The sequence below is a fragment of the Salvelinus fontinalis genome, chromosome 9 (assembly GCF_029448725.1).
Source record: "Salvelinus fontinalis isolate EN_2023a chromosome 9, ASM2944872v1, whole genome shotgun sequence".
Lineage (NCBI taxonomy): Eukaryota > Metazoa > Chordata > Actinopteri > Salmoniformes > Salmonidae > Salvelinus > Salvelinus fontinalis.
Window position 1 is genome coordinate 20,064,347 of NC_074673.1, and position 17,979 is coordinate 20,082,325.

The window sequence follows — 17,979 nt, forward strand, 5'->3', positions numbered from 1 at the left end:
TCCTGTACTCCCTGTTCACCAATGACTGTGTGGCCACACTCGCCTCCAACTCAATCATCAAGTTTGCAGACAACACTAAAGTAGTAGGCCTGATTATCAGCAATGATGAGACAGCCTACAGGGAGGAGGTGAGGGCCCTAAGAGAGTGGTGCCAGGAAAAAAAACTCCTACTCAACGTCAACGAAACAAAGGAGCTGATCGTGGACTTCAGGAAACAGCAGAGTGAGCACGCCCCTATCCACATCGATGGGACAGCAGTGGAGAAGGTGGAAGGCGTCATGTTCCTCGGTGTACACATCAATGACGTTCTGAAATGGTCCACCCACACAGACAGAAACTACCTGCCCTCCAGGACACCTACAGCAGCCGATGTCACAGGAAGGCCAAAAAGATCATCAAGGACAAAAACCACCCAAGCCACGGCCTGTTCACCCTGCTATCATCCAGAAGGTGTGGTCAGTACAGGTGAATCAAAGCTGGGACCGAGAGACTGAAGAACAGCTTCTATCTCAAGGCCATCCGAGTGTTAAACAGCCATCACTAACATTGAGTGGCTGCTGCCAACATACTGGCTCAAATCTCTAGCCACTTTAACAATTAAAAATTGGATGTAATTGTAAGGGCTGTCTCTCTCCTCATCCTCGGACGAGGAGAGGAGAGAAGGATCATCAGACCAAAATGCAGCATTCGGGAAATAAGCCATCTTTTTATTTAACACGACGATGGCAACACGAAACAAAACACTTTCAAATATACAAAAACAAGAAAACGACGTTGACGAAACCTGAACATAAACTTACATAACTAAACGTAAACTCACGGACAGGAAACAGACGACATCAAAATAAACGAACAGCCAAACAGTCCCGTATGGTACGTACATACATTCGACGACACAGGAGACAATCACCCACAAACAAACAGTGAGAACACCCTACCTAAATATGACTCTTAATTAGAGGAAAAGGCAAACCACCTGCCTCTAATTAAGAGCCATACCAGGCAACCCAAAACCAACATAGAAACAGAAAACATAGACTGCCCACCCAAAACACACGCCCTGACCATAAACACATACAAAAACAACAGAAAACAGGTCAGGACCGTTACAGAACCCCCCCCCCTCAAGGTGCGAACGCCGGGCGCACCAGCACAAAGTCCAGGGGAGGGTCTGGGTGGGCAGTTGACCACGGTGGTGGCTCAGGCTCTGGACGCTGTCCCCACACCACCATTGTCACTCCCCGCTTCTGTCTTCCCCTCCCAATGACCACCCTAAAACTAACATCCCCTAAATGAACGGCCAGCACCGGGAGAAGGGGCAGCACCGGGAGAGGGGGCAGCACCGGGACAAGGGGCAGCACCGGGACAAGGGGTAGCACCGGGACAAGGGGTAGCACCGGGACAAGGGGTAGCACCGGGACAAGGGGTAGCACCGGGACAAGGGGTAGCTCCGGGACAAGGGGCAGCACCGGGACAAGGGGCAGCACCGGGACAAGGGGCAGCACCAGGATAAGGGGCAGCACCAGGATAAGGACCAGCACCGGGACAAGGGGCAGCACCGGGACAAGGGGCAGCACCGGGACAAGGGGCAGCACCGGTACAAGGGGCAGCACCGGGACAAGGGGCAACACCGGGACAAGGGGCAGGTCCCGGCTGATATACTCAGGCAGATCCTGACTGAACGGCTCTCGACGCTCATGGCTGGCTGACGGCTCTCGACGCTCATGGCTGGCTGACGGCTCTCGACGCTCATGGCTGGCTGACGGCTCTCGACGCTCATGGCTGGCTGACGGCTCTCGACGCTCATGGCTGGCTGACGGCTCTCGACGCTCATGGCAGGCTGACGGCTCTCGACGCTCATGGCAGGCTGACGGCTCTCGACGCTCATGGCGGGCTGACGGCTCTCGACGCTCATGGCGGGCTGACGGCTCTCGACGCTCATGGCGGGCTGACGGCTCTCGACGCTCATGGCTCTCTGACGGCTCTGGCTGCTCATGGCTCGCTGGCGGCTCTGGCAGATCCTGTCTGGTTGGCGGCTCTGGCAGATCCTGTCTGGTTGGCGGCTCTGGCAGATCCTGTCTGGTTGGCGGCTCTGGCAGATCCTGTCTGGTTGGCGGCTCTGGCAGATCCTGTCTGGCGGGCGGCTCTAGCGGCTCCTGTCTGGCGGGCGGCTCTAGCGGCTCCTGTCTGGCGGACGGCTCTGTAGGCTCATGGCAGACGGGCGGCTTTGCAGGCTCATGGCAGACGGGCGGCTTTGCAGGCTCATGGCAGACGGATGGCTCAGACGGCGCTGGGGAGACGGATGGCTCAGATGGCGCTGGGGAGACGGATGGCTCAGATGGCGCTGGGGAGACGGATGGCTCTGGCCGGATACGGCGCACTGTAGACCTGGTGCGTGGTGCCGGAACTGGAGGCACCGTGCTAAGGATAAGCACCTTCCTACTAGTGCGGGGAGCAGGGACAGGGCACACTGTACTCTCAAAGCCCACTCTATAACTGATGCGAGGTACCGGCACTGGTGACACCGGGCTGAGGACAAGCACATCAGGATTAGTAGGGGGAGAAGATACAGTGTGTACAGGGCTCTGGAGACGCACAGGAGGCTTAGTGCGTGGTGCCGGAACTGGAGGCACCGGGCTAGATACACGCACTACAGGGAGAGTGCGTGGAGGAGGAACAGGGCTCAGGAGACGCACTGGTAGCCAAGTGCGTAGTGTAGGCACTGTAGGTACTAGGCTGGGGCGGGGAGGTGGCGCCGGACATACCGGACCGTGGAGGCGTACTGGCACTCTTGAGCATTGAACCTGCCCAACCTTACCTGGTTGAATGCTCCCGGTCACCCGACCAGTGCGGGGAGGTGGAATAACCCGCACCGGCCTATGTAGGCGAACCGGGGAAACCATGCGTAAGGCAGGTGCCATGTATGCCGGCCCGAGGAGACGCACTGGAGACACTGGTCTCCTACCTGCCCTTGGCCCACTACCTCTTAGCCCCCCCCCAAGAAATTTTTGGGTGTTACTTACGGGCTTTTTGGGCTTCCGTGCCAGACGCGTTCCCTCATAACTCCGGTTCCTCTCTCCGGTAGCCTCTGCTCTCCTCAGTGCCTCCAGCTGTTCCCATGGGAGGCGATCCCTACCAGCCAGGATCTCCTCCCATGTGTAGCAACCTTTTCCGTCCAAGATATCGTCCCAAGTCCATTGCTCCTTCTTTTCCTGTCCCTTACTCCGTTGAGTTTTCCCTTGCCGCTTGGTCCTAGCATGGTGGGTGATTCTGTAAGGGCTGTCTCTCTCCTCATCCTCGGACGAGGAGAGGAGAGAAGGATCATCAGACCAAAATGCAGCATTCGGGAAATAAGCCATCTTTTTATTTAACACGACGATGGCAACACGAAACAAAACACTTTCAAATATACAAAAACAAGAAAACGACGTTGACGAAACCTGAACATAAACTTACATAACTAAACGTAAACTCACGGACAGGAAACAGACGACATCAAAATAAACGAACAGCCAAACAGTCCCGTATGGTACGTACATACATTCGACGACACAGGAGACAATCACCCACAAACAAACAGTGAGAACACCCTACCTAAATATGACTCTTAATTAGAGGAAAACGCAAACCACCTGCCTCTAATTAAGAGCCATACCAGGCAACCCAAAACCAACATAGAAACAGAAAACATAGACTGCCCACCCAAAACACACGCCCTGACCATAAACACATACAAAAACAACAGAAAACAGGTCAGGACCGTTACAGTAATAAATGTATCACTAGCCACTTTAAACAATGCCGCTTTATATAATGTTTACATACCCTACATTACTCATCTCATATGTACATACTGTACTCTATACCATCAACTGCATCTTGCCTTTGCCGTTCGGCCATCGCTCATCCATATGTTATTATGTACATATTCTTATTCATTCCTTTGTTGTTGTGAAATTGTTAGATTACTTGTTAGATATTACTGCATGGTCAGAACTAGAAGCACAAGCATTTCGCAACACTCGCATTAACATCTGCTCGCCATGTCTATGTGACCAATAATATTTGATATGATTTGCTCATCTCATATGTATATGCTGTATTCAATTCTATTGTATTTTAGTCAATGCCACTCCGACATTGATCAATCTAATATTGATATATTTCTTAATTACATTATTTTACTTTTAGATTAGTTCATAATGTTGTGATCTGTTAGATACTTCTGCACTGTTGGAGCTAGGAACACAAGCATTTCACAACACCCACAATAAAATAAATTAAAATATGTATATGTGACCAATAAAATTTGATTTAATTTTCATTTCAAGTCACTGAGCTCTTCAGTAAAGGCCATTCTACTGCCAATGTTTGTGACTGGAGATGTCTCATAATTGTGGTTGTGAAAATAGCAAAAACACTTCTGACACCACTGAACCTATAGCGCTACCGTAAGCGAAAAGATTTGCCATTGCCTTCGGTTTGTTAAAGTAGAGCCCTGTATCTTATCTAATCTGGTTATCTCCCTTATAAAGGTTCAGTAAACTAATAGTACTGTTTTGGTTATCGGTACAGGGGAGTAGAGGTAAGCCTGCACACTGAATAGAGAATGTGGAGTCAGGGGAAAAAGAAGCTGATAGTCACCTCCTTAAGTCTGATAAGGGATGTGTACAAACACACTCACGTGTACCCATATCACACCCGCTTGCAATCATGTGTGCACATATGTGTGTTTGGTACAGTATATAAGAACAGTCCTGACCCAAGCTAAGGTGTATCCACCACTGGCTGTGATTTCAGGAGTGACCATGAAGTATCTCGTTATTGTGCTGGTATGTGCTGTGCTCGCTGAGGGAATCCACAGGTTAGTACTCACTTTATTTATTTTTACCATTTTCACTCCATCCAGATGCTATTTTTCCTTAAATTCTCCCTAAAACACAATTTTCTTTTCTCATCTCTCATAGTCAATGATAACTCCTTGTCGCTCTCTCTACAACTATTTGCATTTGCAGAGTTCGACTTCATATCTGAGTGTATCTGTGTGCTTGTTACCCTAGGATCCCTCTGGTGAAGCATAAGTCAATCCGTGAGAGAATGATGGAGAAGGGAGAACACCTGCCCTACCAAGACCCCGCTCTCAAATACTTTCCTGACGAGTTCGCTGGCTCCACCACCATGTACATCAACAACTACGCCGACGTACGTACATGCTCTAAAACCCAAGCGTATGGTCTATCTAGAATGTTACTCAATGTCCTGTCTATATCTGTCTATGTCCACAGTAGTCTATTTTCATATACCAGAATGAAGTTCTATGATGTAGGCTAATGTAGAAAATGTGAATTCTAGGTCTAACGAGATAACAACCATGTCAAGATAACGTCTAACTCCATGAAGTAGAGTCTAAACCACGCCAACCATTCTAGATCTGATGCGTTGTTGTCTGAATGCACCTCTATCTTTTGTCAGCTGTATTTTCCCTGTTGTGTTTTCCAGACCACCTACTATGGAGCCATCACCATCGGTACTCCCCCCCAGTCCTTCCAGGTGTTGTTTGACACTGGCTCTGCCAACCTGTGGGTTGACTCTGTACTCTGCAACACCCAGGCCTGCAGTGAGTACAGCTGGATAGCTTCATGACAATATGACAACTACCTACTATGTGTATCAATTAACTACTACTTCCTCAACAGTAAATGTTACTAACTGTACTACTACTACTACAGTACTGCTACTACTACTATCAGAGATATTTAAGTCCATTGTAACTTCTACACCATTCCCAGATAAATACATTGTAGACAGTATATTTCCTCTTAGTTGTTTGTGTCCCTTCCTCCTGCAGACACCCACACAAAGTTCAACCCCCAGCAGTCGTCCACCTACTCAGCTAATGGGGAAACTTTCTACCTGCCTTACGGAGCCGGCAGTCTCAGTGGAGTCTTCGGATACGACACCGTCAACGTGAGTCCCACCATAACAACCTTACAAATACTTAACTACTTCTAACACAATTACTCTTCACTACCTGCAATAAAAAGCCACAACAGATACAGCCACAATAGTACATGTACTTCCATTCTAATAAAACCAAAGTGTTTCCATGATGCTGAGTGTGTGTGTTGTTTGTCCCCTCTTTAGGTCGGTGGTATTATCCTCACCAACCAGGAGATTGGTCTGAGCACTGACGAGCCAGGTCAGAATTTTGTTGTGGCCCAGTTTGATGGTATCCTTGGCCTGTCCTACCCTTCCATCTCAGCCGGACAAGAGACTCCCGTCATGGACAACATGATGTCTCAGAACCTTCTGCAGGCTAACATATTTGCATTCTACATGACCAGGTCAGTACTCCTACCATCCCTTATACCACATATATACCACTACTTACCACTACCACTACTTACCTCACATATACCACTACCAATACTTACCACATATATACCACTATCAATACTTACCACATATAAACCACTATCACTACTTACCACACATATACCACTACCACAACTTACCACACATATACCACTACCACTACTTACCACACATATACCACTACCACTACTTATCACATATATACCACTACCACAACTTACCACACATATACCACTACCACTACTTATCACATATATACTACTACTTACCACACATATACCACTACCAATACTTACCACACATATACCACTACCACTACTTATCACATATATACTACTACTTACCTCACATATACCACTACCAATACTTACCACACATATACCACTACCACTACTTACCACACATATACCACTACCACTACTTATCACATATATACCACTACCACAACTTACCACACATATACCACTACCACTACTTATCACATATATACTACTACTTACCACACATATACCACTACCACTACTTACCACACATATACCACTACAGATGTCAGCTTTTAATTGGACCGCTTTCATCACAGGAGGAAAATAATCTTGCAGCAGGAGGATTTGAATATCTGAAGAAGTATTTAGAATTGTTCCAGTGGGCGGCTGGAAGCGTGTTTGTATACAAAGCAGTACCATACCTACATTGTATCTTATGTAGGCTATGTGAAGGCTACGGCATGTCTCGTGTTAATTCTTATGTGGATTATAATAAACAGGCATATTCGTAGGGGGTAGATATATTTTCGTTTGGGAAAATCTGTTGCTTTACATTAACTGTTTATTTATTTGTTGAAGGAAAGCAATAGGCAGAATTAATCATTGTTTTCCTCAATTCCTGTGTGGTCCAGCGGTTACAGCCACTGACCCAGGCACATACATGTCAGAGTCGGCATGGGTTCAAATTCAGCCCACTGCCCTTTGACTCATGGATCAATGTCTATTTTTGAAGCATTCATTTCGCGTGGTTACAGGATTTAAACAGAAACAACTCAAAGGTTAACAGTTCAGGAATTAATTCAGAGTGGTTCAATTTAGGGCTATGGTTTGGGGAAGGCTTCAAACAAAATAATACAAAATGACGCGCCTATGTATCATCAGTATTCAGAATATTCAGAATGCTCGCTAGAGCATTGTGAACTGCAATAGTGCAGTGGTCTAAGCAGCTCACTACGAACCTCAGGAGTTTGCATCCAGTGCTGAGCGATCTAGTGACCAGCCTGACACTACATTAGACCCTCAAGTTAATTACATTTATTTAAATGTTTTCAAGAAGTAAAACGAATAGTCTGATCATTTACACAAAGAAGAGTATCTCAGCTCAACTAAATGGTCTTTGGATAGGCTCAAATGTATAAACATCTTGACAGCTTTAAGAAATAAAATATTAAAGGCACACAATACAGGCTTCCAATTCACACCAAAGACTAGAACTTTATAAATTATACATAGACGAACTATAAAACACAGACAAGCATCCAAACTGGAGGAAAGTTTATTGTTCCACAGCAGACCTACATTTGTCAATCAGATGATGGCCCAAATCAGCTCATCAACTCAGCCAGGGAAACAAACAGTAGCGGTTTTCACACCTTTTCACAATTACTTTATTACCGCTCCCTAAAAGACGATGTCGGCGTTACCTTAGTCCTGCTTGCAACCAAAGTGTTTCAAGATATGTTCACCCTCTGGTTGGTATTGTAATCAGAACAACAGAGTACTTTTTGAACAGACTACGGGTGATTTATCTATTTGACAAGCATTCCATACAATAGAAATAATCTACTGTGGGGAATTGGCCTCCCGGGTGGCGCAGTGGTCTAGGGCACTGCATCGCAGTGCTAGCTACGCCACCAGAGTCTCTGGGTTCGCGGCTGGGCTGGGTTCGCGCCCAGGCTCTGTTGCAGCCGGCTGCAACCGGGAGGTCCGTGGGGCGATGCACAATTGGCATAGCGTCGTCCGGTTTAGGGACGGTTTGGCCGGTAGGGATATCATTGTCTCAGTATGTAAAATGTAATGTAATGTAAAATGTATGCACTCTGCTGTAAGTCGCTCTGGATAAGAGCGTCTGCTAAATGACTAAAATATCAAATGTAAATTGAATTTACCTGACACTAATGTTGGTGTAGCCTATAGTTACAATTGGTTTCCTGTTTATGTTTTCTAAAGGTGTCTGATATGGTCATTTATAATTAAGATCGGGGGTAAAATATCCCTAGACTGTCCATATTTAAAATGTGTAAATAAATCTAGTAAATTGGGGGGATTGAGATATTTGTGACAGAAAGGTATGGGCTGGAATGGTAGGGTTATACGTGCTCGCTGAAGGCAGAAGCCCTAACCCACTTCACCCCACAATCATTTCTATTTCCTGATGCAGCAGGAAAATTATCAGTGACAAAAAAGTGATCAAGTTAAGATCCGACATCTGTACCCCTACAACTACTTACTTACCACACATATAATGTACTACTACCGGACCTCAATGTAAAATACACACAGATATCACAGAACCTTCTGCAAGCCAATGTGTTCGCTTTCTAGGTGACTGGGTAATATACTTCTATGTACTTACTTAATTATGTACATAATCAATGGTATATTCATTATTCCTGCTCCAGAAACTGTATCACTGATATAAGACATAACAGTTTTGAGGAGAGAAGTGTCTTCTGTGAAGAGTGAACCATCTTCTTGCCAACCACCTACTTTATTTGTAAAACTGTTAGACTTAAAACTCTTTTTCTGTGCAGGGACGGCCAGCAGGGCAGTGAGCTGTCGTTTGGAGAAGTGGACAACACCAAGTATCAGGGTCAGATCTACTGGACCCCCGTCACCTCCCAGACATACTGGCAGATCGGCATCCAAGGGTCAGGATCAACCACAACAACTAAACATACTTAACCATACACTGACATCAGAACCACCAAGAGACTGGGAAAGCTGGGTTGAAAAATGTCTAAGGCCGCTGTCAATGCTAGTCTGTCTGTCTGTCTGTCTGTCTGTCTGTCTGTCTGTCTGTCTGTCTGTCTGTCTGTCTAACACTAACCCTGGTACACCTCCAGGTTCCAGATCAACGGTCAGGAGACAGGGTGGTGTGGGCAGGGCTGCCAGGCTATCGTGGATACAGGCACCTCCATGCTGACTGCACCCAGACAGATCATGGGAACCCTGATGCAGTCCATTGGAGCCCAGCAGGACCAGTACGGACAGGTAGCAGAAAGCCATTATAGACCAATACAGACCAGTACTAACTGACACCATAAACCAGTGTAATCCAAAAGGGAGAGGTTGCGAAAACCAGTGCAGAACAGAGTTAACCAGTACAGGGATGTTTTGTGTCACTCATGTCTTTGAATTGTTTGTTGATGTAGTACACAGTGAACTGTAACCAGATCAACAGCCTGCCTACTCTGACCTTCACCATCAATGGAATCAACTTCCCCCTGCCGCCATCTGCATACATCCAGCAGGTGAGTTAGTGTGTGTGGTGTGTGTGTGTGTGTGTGTCTGTCCGTGTGTTACCATCTATGACTGATGTTAGGATAATGAAGGCCATTTTAGATGGCTCAAGCTGGTCCATAAGCCTTGTGCATGCCTAAGCCATGTGTCAGTAGTGCATGTGTGTTTATCTGCCTGTGTGTGTGTGTGCATTGCACTCAACATGCGTGTTCTCCTCTCTATCCAGAACAACCAGGTCTGCTCCGTGGGGATCACCCCCACCTACCTGCCGTCCCAGAACGGACAGCCCCTGTGGATTTTGGGAGATGTTTTCCTCATGCAGTACTACTCCGTCTACGACCGCACAAGCAACCAAGTGGGCTTTGCCACCGCAGCCTAAACCTGACCAACATGACCATGACCGCAAACCAACACAGACACCGACCGTTCTTAGAAGTCTACCATCCCAAACCTCACACAGAATCTATTCCACCTGTGGCCATTCTAGAACATCAATCACCAAAGGCATCTATTCTGAATCACCCATAGCAACCTCTCTGGTTATTATAATACATCTATTACCCATGGCAACCACTCTGGTCATTATAATACGCATATTACCCATGGCAACCACTGTGGGTCAGTTTGTCTTTGGTCCAGTGGGGTAAAAGCAAGGATGGGCATCATTGGGTTAAAGCTGTGGTCTTTGTTAGATGACATCTGCTAATATATTCAGTTCAGCTGTAAGGTGGAAGGTTGTTTCCTTTCTACTCTGGCATTGCAATGACAACCTCCTAGTTCCCAGACAACATCGGATGTGAACACAGGTTCAGCCATGTTGCTGATTGCATCATGATGCTGAGTTGCAATTCTGAGTTGAGTGAAAAAGAAAATGACCAACAGAAATACAGTGAAATATGAAAATATGATTTTTGACACTTAAACACATTTCATCTCAAGACTGGATGTATTTGGTGTTTGTTTAGCTTCCATTTAGACTGAATAAACTATTGAAGTGCACAATAATCCTATTTGTTTTGAATCCCTGTATCTGACACATCAAGCTCATGATGCCTGTAAGACTGAAATCACACCTCACATTCACCACTGACTGTTGCCAGAAACTGAAACAAAAAAACAACAAGAGCGTCTTAATCCAATTGGTGCCTGTAAATATTTCCAACCATCTACACGTCTTACCTATTGAAATATTTATTACATAATGGCAGTAATAACTAAATATCAGAGTCAAATATGCCATCTGTAATGAAGACGAGGGGAGACAGAGAGCTGGTTTCAAGCGTAGGGCGCAGCAGGTGTTTATTGCAAAGGACCACAGGAGGAGGCAGGTAGCTGGTTCCAGGGGCAGGCAGAAGGTCATAAACAGGGGTCCAAAAAGGTAACAGTGCAGTCAGGGAAAGGGCTAGTAAAGTAGTCTGGGAGATCAGGCAATAGGTAGATAACAGGAAATCCAATAGGTTAAAGTAGAGGCAGGGAATAGGCAAAAGGCGTCGTTAGTGAGGCAGGAGAAAACTATCATAAACAGGAAAAACAGCGCTCCGAAAGACGTGTCACAAAACAAACAATACCTCACAGTGATGGGATGGGGGAACTGAACTAAATAGTGTGTGATAATGACATACAGGTGTGTGAACAGGTGATTAGAATCCAGGTGATTGGGATCTGGAGAGTGAGCTGCGTTCAGGGAATCTACGTGTTTGAGAGTGTGAGTTGGAAGCATACATCACACCATCTGTTAAGTCCTAAGTATCCTCCCTTTGAAAGGGACTTTAATGAAAGCTTCAACATTTAATTTCAGGGGCTGGTGTATGTGTGTGTGTGCATGTTTTTTTGTTTCTACACACACACACACACACACACACACACACACACACACACACACACACACACACACACACACACACACACACACACACACACACACACACACACACACACACACACACACACACACACAATCATACACTGGCTTAAACTCATTTCAGGAGCAGAGATAGCAGAGACACACACGTTTGTGACACACACACACCAATTTGTGATTTCACCCCCAGTCCTCATGTACCTGACCCCTCCACCCTTCAAAGGGGAGCATCTCTCTGACTCATGTCCACACAGATTGCTCCGACCCTGGGGAAGCCTGCTCTGAGATATGGCCTGTCACTGTCTGTCTCGGTCTGTGCCTCATTCACCAGACACACAAGACACAAGCTCTCACACACCCTCCATCTTTTGCTTTGCTCTCTAAGCAGACAGAGGAGTTCAGCACTATTCTCTATGTTTTCAGGTCCCCAGTTTACAGACACAACAGTGCTTAAATGAGCTCATCATCCTGTTTTCTTAGTTTCTATAAAACATCTGTATATCTGTGGTCCATTAGTTCCAACAGAGGCTCAGCTCTCTACTCCATTAGTAAGAGACTGTGTGAGGCTCAGAGGGAAATGCTGCATTGCAGGTTTTCTAGTGAGAACAGGATAGTCCAGTACAGATGTATACAGAGGCACGGTGAAGCAGGGTAAGTCAGAAAATACATCGGGGGTAGAAATGTGAAGCTAGATAACTGTCTAAATCAGGGCAGAACTGCATACCTTATCAAAGCTCAATCAGTAACAAAATAGTGCTAAATCAACAATCATGACTAGTTCACACACACACACACACTCACACACACACACACACACACACACACACACACACACACACACACACACACACACACACACACACACACACACACACACACACACACACACACACACACACACACACACACACACACACAGCTACTGATCAGCAGGACAGAATTTGGTATGTCATCAAATATGAAGTGCTGTGTGAAAATAAACTATTCAGGCCTTTGTGGGCGCTCTTTACAGGACTTGTCACGTTCGTCGTAGCGATGAGACCAAAGCACAGCGTGATTTGAATTTATCTTCTTTAATTAAGGAAGAACACAGAACGAACTATACAAAAAAAAAAACGAACGTGAAGCTATAATCTAATAGTGCTGACACAAGCAACTAAACATAGACATAGATAATCACCCACGAAATACTCAAGGAATATGGCTGCCTAAATATGGTTCCCAATCAGAGACAATGATAAACAGCTGCCTCTAATTGAGAACCAATCTAGGCAACCATAGACATACAAAACACCTAGACTGGTAACAACCCCATAAACATACAAAAACTCTAGAAGACAAAAAACATATATCACCCATGTCACACCCTGACCTAACCAACAATAATAAAGAAAACAAAGAATACTAAGGTCAGGGCGTGACAGGACTGTTGTTTCTGTATCAGTGTGTGTAGAAACTATCTCCAATTATGTTAACATTAAAATAGACAACTTGGTAAATATTTGGAGAAGTATTTCCCTGCACATTGTTATTCATGACCTTGGAGAGGTGTTCATATCTCAGTGTATTGTGCTTTATATCTGTATTACTGATTAACACGAAGTGCTTATTATGCAGTAGTACTAGGGGATTTCCAATGACACAGCCAAAACAATGGACATCTCCACTCTTTCAGAGCCATTTTGAAACAAATACACAGTTGAAGAAGTACTCAACTTGAGTAAAAGTAGAAAATTGAAAATGATTCAAGTAAATCTAAGTCACCCAGTCAAATACTACTTCCGTCACGACTTCTACTGAAGTCGGTTCCTCTCCTTGTTCGGGCGGTGTTCGGCGGTCGACGTCACCGGTCTTCTAGCCATCGCCAATCCATTTTTCATGTTCCATTTGGTTTGTCTTGTTCTCACACACACCTGGTTTCAATTTCCTAATTACAAGTTGTATATTTTCCTTCTGTTTCCCCCATGTCCTTGTCAGGAGTTGTTTATTTTGTAAGTACTCGTGCTATGTGTTACTGGTGCCCTACGGGTTTTGTACCCATGTGTTTGTTGTTTTGTATGCCATTAGTTTTATATATTAAACTGCTCCGGCTATTCACCAAGTTCTGCTCTCCTGCATTTGACTTCCCTGCCAACAGTTACGCACCCTTACAACTTCAGTAAAAGTCTAAATGGATTTGGTTTTAATACATTTAAGTATCAAAAGTAAATGTACTTGCTAGAATATGCTTAAGTTTTAAAAGATTAGATTACAATCATTTAGCAGCAATTTACAATGATGAGTGCATTCATTTTCATACTTTATTTCATAGAGCTCCTTCATGGGAATAGAACCCACGACCTTCGCGTTGCAAGCGCCATGCTCTACCAACTGAGCTACAGCAAAAGTAAAAGACTAAATCATTTCAAATTCCTTAAATTAGGAAAATCAAACGGAACTATTTTCGTGTCTTTTGTATTTACGGATAACCAGCGGCACACTCCAACACTCAGCCATCATTTACAAACGAAACCTTTAAAGAGTCCGTCAGATCAGAGGCAGTAGGGATGACCACAGATGTTCTCTTGATAAGTGTGTAAATTGGACCATTTATGTCCTGCTAAGTATTAAAAATGTAACGAGTACTTTTGGATGTCAGTGACAATGTATAGAGTAAAAAGTACATTTTCTTTAGGAATGTAGTAAAATTAAAAGTTGACAAAAATATAAATAGTGATGTAAAGTACAGATACCTCAAAAAGACTACTTAAGTAGTACTTTAAAGTACTTTTACTTAATGTACTTTACAACACTGCGAATACATTTCTCTCTCTCTACCTCTCATCTTTCACACACCAAAATGTTGCTGCATCTTTTCAAATGTTTATTTAGTTGATGGCTCCTGAATTGTAGTACAATTGTGGTGTGATGTCTGCCTGAAAGTCCCCTATAGAGTGTAATTAAAACATACAGTACGCATACAGTATTTCATGCATGTTGACTAAACTTCAGCTCATATCGTATTTCTACATTCCATTAGTAATAACACTGTGGACTCTATTTTCGGCTGGTCTTAAAGTGGCTCTAGTGTCAAATACACATTCTTGGGCAATTTCGACTTGTAAAAGCCAGCGCTCTGCTATTTTGTAACCCTGGTGCCAGTAATTTACCTGTTTTATATCAACTCGCTTGTGCTGAGGTAGGAGGGGTGGAAATATTGTAGGTGTGTCTTTGTGCCAAAGTGCAAATTCCCAGCAGCGCTACTGATGATATTTAATACTCACTGGTCACTGGTCTTGGCAGTAACGCAGTTGGTTATGGCATCGATTTTGCTAGAGGAGGCGCACAGTAGCCTAATCAGTAGCCTAATCAGTAGCCTAATCAGTAGCCTAATCAGTAGCCTAATCAGTAGCCTAATCAGTAGCCTAATCAGTAGCCTAATCAGTAGCCTAATCAGTAGCCTATAACCAATGTCTTATTCAAATATAATGAGCAGCAAAACAGTCAACAGACATTCACGTTTTTTCTTTATATTGGACATTATTTTTCTGATCGCTGTCCTTGGTAGCCTCGGCTATTGACCGGTTTGTTTACCTTTCAAATGGCAAGGTCACGAACAGGCCATATAAATGGTGATGGTAGGCTAATATTATTATAGAGTTTAACGTTTGGGCATTGTCCAATTGTTCATGGTTCGAATATACAGTGCATTTAAGAAATGTGAATGCAATGTGTGTAGACAAATATTTCCATGTTAAAGTCAATCACAAAAACTAGATTGGCTACATGTTTGTTATAACTAGGCCTAGTGTAGGGTTACTGTATACTATTTAATAAACTATGTTCAATGGATAGGAAAAACATCCATGCCTCAGGTCGAAGAGCCCTTAGTCCTACATGTTTACACATTGCCTTATGCTCATAGAAACAAGACATTCGATTCATGATATTGTGTTTTTCACCCAATCCTATTAAGAAACATTGCTGTTTTAAAAACAGATTGATTGTTTTTTGTTTAATTTGATTAAAAACCAAACTTATTAGAAAGATTCACCGTCCATGAGTTTATGTTGAGAACAGACATGGCTCGAATACAATGGAATATCTTCTGCTATTTCTGGAGAAGTGCAAATATGATGTAAAACTAATTCTCTGATAATTTACACTTCAAAGAAAAATGTTGTTGTACATATTAAAGAAAAGTGTCCCAGCTCAACAAAATCATCTTTCCTGGTTAACCATGGTAAATCTCCTGTGGCAATTCATCGACACTTTGAATGAATGTAAACTAATGTTGGTGTAGCCTACTGTTATTACTTTATTTGTTTCCTATTTATGTTATCAAAAAGTGTCTGGTGTTGTCATTTCTTATCAAGATTGGGGGTACTCTATCCTAGACTGTCCATATTGGAAATGTGTAACTAAACCAAGTCAATCGTGGGGATTGAGTTACTTTTGCCAGAAGGGTGTGGGCAGGAATCAAACCCAAGCCAACACGGTAGACATATACAGTACCAGTTTGGACACACCTACTCGTTGCTTTATTTTTACTATTTTCTACAACTTAGAATAATAGTGAAGACATCAAAACTATGAAATAACACACATGGAATCATGTAGTAACCAAAACACTGTTAAACAAAAATATATTTTAGATTTTACGTTCTCCACCCTTTGCCTTGATGACAGCTTTGCACACTCTTGGCATTCTTTCAACCAGCTTCATGAGGAATGCTTTTCCAAAAGTCTTGAAGGAGTTCCCACATATGCTGAGAACATGTTGGCTGCTTTTCCTTTACTCTGTGGTCCAACTCATCCCAAACCATCTCAATTGGGTTGAGGTCGGGTGATTGTGGGTGATTGATGCAGTACTCCATCACTCTCCTTGCTCAAATAGCCCTTACTAAGTCCCACTAAGCGCAAACCAGATGGGATGGCATATCGCTGCAGAACGCTGTTCCATGCTGGTTAAGTGTGTCTTGAATTGAAAATAAATCACTGACAGTGTCACCAGCCAAGCACCATCACACCACCTCCTCCATGCTTCATGGTGGGAACCACACATGCGGAGATCATCCATTCTCCCACTCTGCATCTCACAAAGACACAGCGGTTGGAACCAAAAGTCTCAAATTTGGACTCATCAGAACAAAGGACAGATTTCTACTGCTCTAATGTCCATTGCTCGTGTTTCTTGGCCCAAGCAAGTCTCTTCTTATTATTGGTGTCCTTTAGTAGTGGTTTCTTGCAGCGATTTGACCATGAAGGCCTGATTCACACAGTCTCCTCTGAACAGTTTATGTTGAGATGTGTCTGTTACTTGAACTCTGTGAAGGATTTACAGTTGAAGTCGGAAGTTTACATACACCTTAGCCATATACATTTAAACTCAGTTCTTCACAATTCCTGACATTTAAACCTAGTAAAGATTCCCTGTCTTAGGTCAGTTAGGATCACCACTTTATTTTAAGAATGTGAACTGTCAGAATAATAGTAGAGAGAATTATTTATTTCAGCTTTTATTTCTTTCATCACATTCCCATTGGGTCAGAATTTTACATACACTCAATTAGTATTTGATTGGCATTGCCTTTAAAATGTTCAACTTGGATCAAACGTTTCAAGTAGCCTTCCACAAGCTTCCCACAATAAGTTGGGTGAATTTTGTCCCATTCCTTCTGACAGAGCTGGTTTAACTGAGTCAGGTTTTTAGGTCTCCTTGTTCGCACAGGATTTTTCAGTTCTGTCCACAAATGTTCTATAGGATTGAGGTCAGGGCTTGTTCCTCCCCATTAATCAGTTAGCAGAAGGAATTGGGTATGCCAATTTCCCATTTAAGGTGGAGCATCAGGTCTTTACTTATTTGGGGATAAAAGTCACACACTCATTTAAGACTCTGTTTAAACATAACTTCAAAACACTCCTGGAGTGCACTAAGCATGATTTCATAAGGTGGTCGTCTCTTCCCATTTCATTAACAGGTCGCAATAATTCTGTTTAGAAAACTATACTACCTAGGTTTTTGTACTTTTCCAAATGATCACCATTTTTCTGCCAAAGTCAATGTTCAAACAACTGGACAGCTACATTTCCAACTTCATTTGGAATAAGTCAAATACATGAATGAGAAAGGTATATCTAGAGAGACCTAAACCCACGGGCCTTCCTAATTCTTTACACTGCTACCGGTCAGCAAATATATTGAAATGTGTTTATTGGGTTTCTACATTAGAAAACCAGGGAGTTAGAGTCAAGCTT

At 43.8% G+C, this 17,979-nt stretch overlaps 2 protein-coding genes across 3 annotated transcripts in view; one reads left to right on the forward strand and one right to left on the reverse strand.

The window, feature by feature from the left end:
- mapk8ip2 (mitogen-activated protein kinase 8 interacting protein 2) overlaps positions 1 to 17,979 on the reverse strand; it is a 141,705-nt gene that overhangs the window by 77,558 nt on the left and 46,168 nt on the right. The window lies entirely within an intron of this gene.
- LOC129862229 (gastricsin-like) lies at positions 4,809 to 10,514 on the forward strand. The gene is made up of 9 exons (XM_055933664.1): positions 4,809 to 4,864; positions 5,061 to 5,202; positions 5,500 to 5,617; positions 5,849 to 5,967; positions 6,145 to 6,344; positions 9,173 to 9,289; positions 9,485 to 9,632; positions 9,794 to 9,892; positions 10,108 to 10,514. Exons 1-9 carry the CDS (start codon positions 4,809 to 4,811, stop codon positions 10,258 to 10,260), a joined length of 1,152 nt encoding a protein of 383 aa, XP_055789639.1. The 3' UTR covers positions 10,261 to 10,514.

What these genes read in the sequence shown, in the direction of transcription:
- LOC129862229 (XM_055933664.1), top strand. Translation starts at nt 4,809, where the DNA reads ATGAAGTATCTCGTTATTGTGCTGGTATGTGCTGTGCTCGCTGAGGGA. An exon ending in ACATCAACAACTACGCCGAC is followed by an intron (nt 5,203 to 5,499) that starts GTACGTACATGC and finishes TGTGTTTTCCAG; the next exon opens with ACCACCTACTATGGAGCCAT. An exon ending in TCGGATACGACACCGTCAAC is followed by an intron (nt 5,968 to 6,144) that starts GTGAGTCCCACC and finishes TCCCCTCTTTAG; the next exon opens with GTCGGTGGTATTATCCTCAC.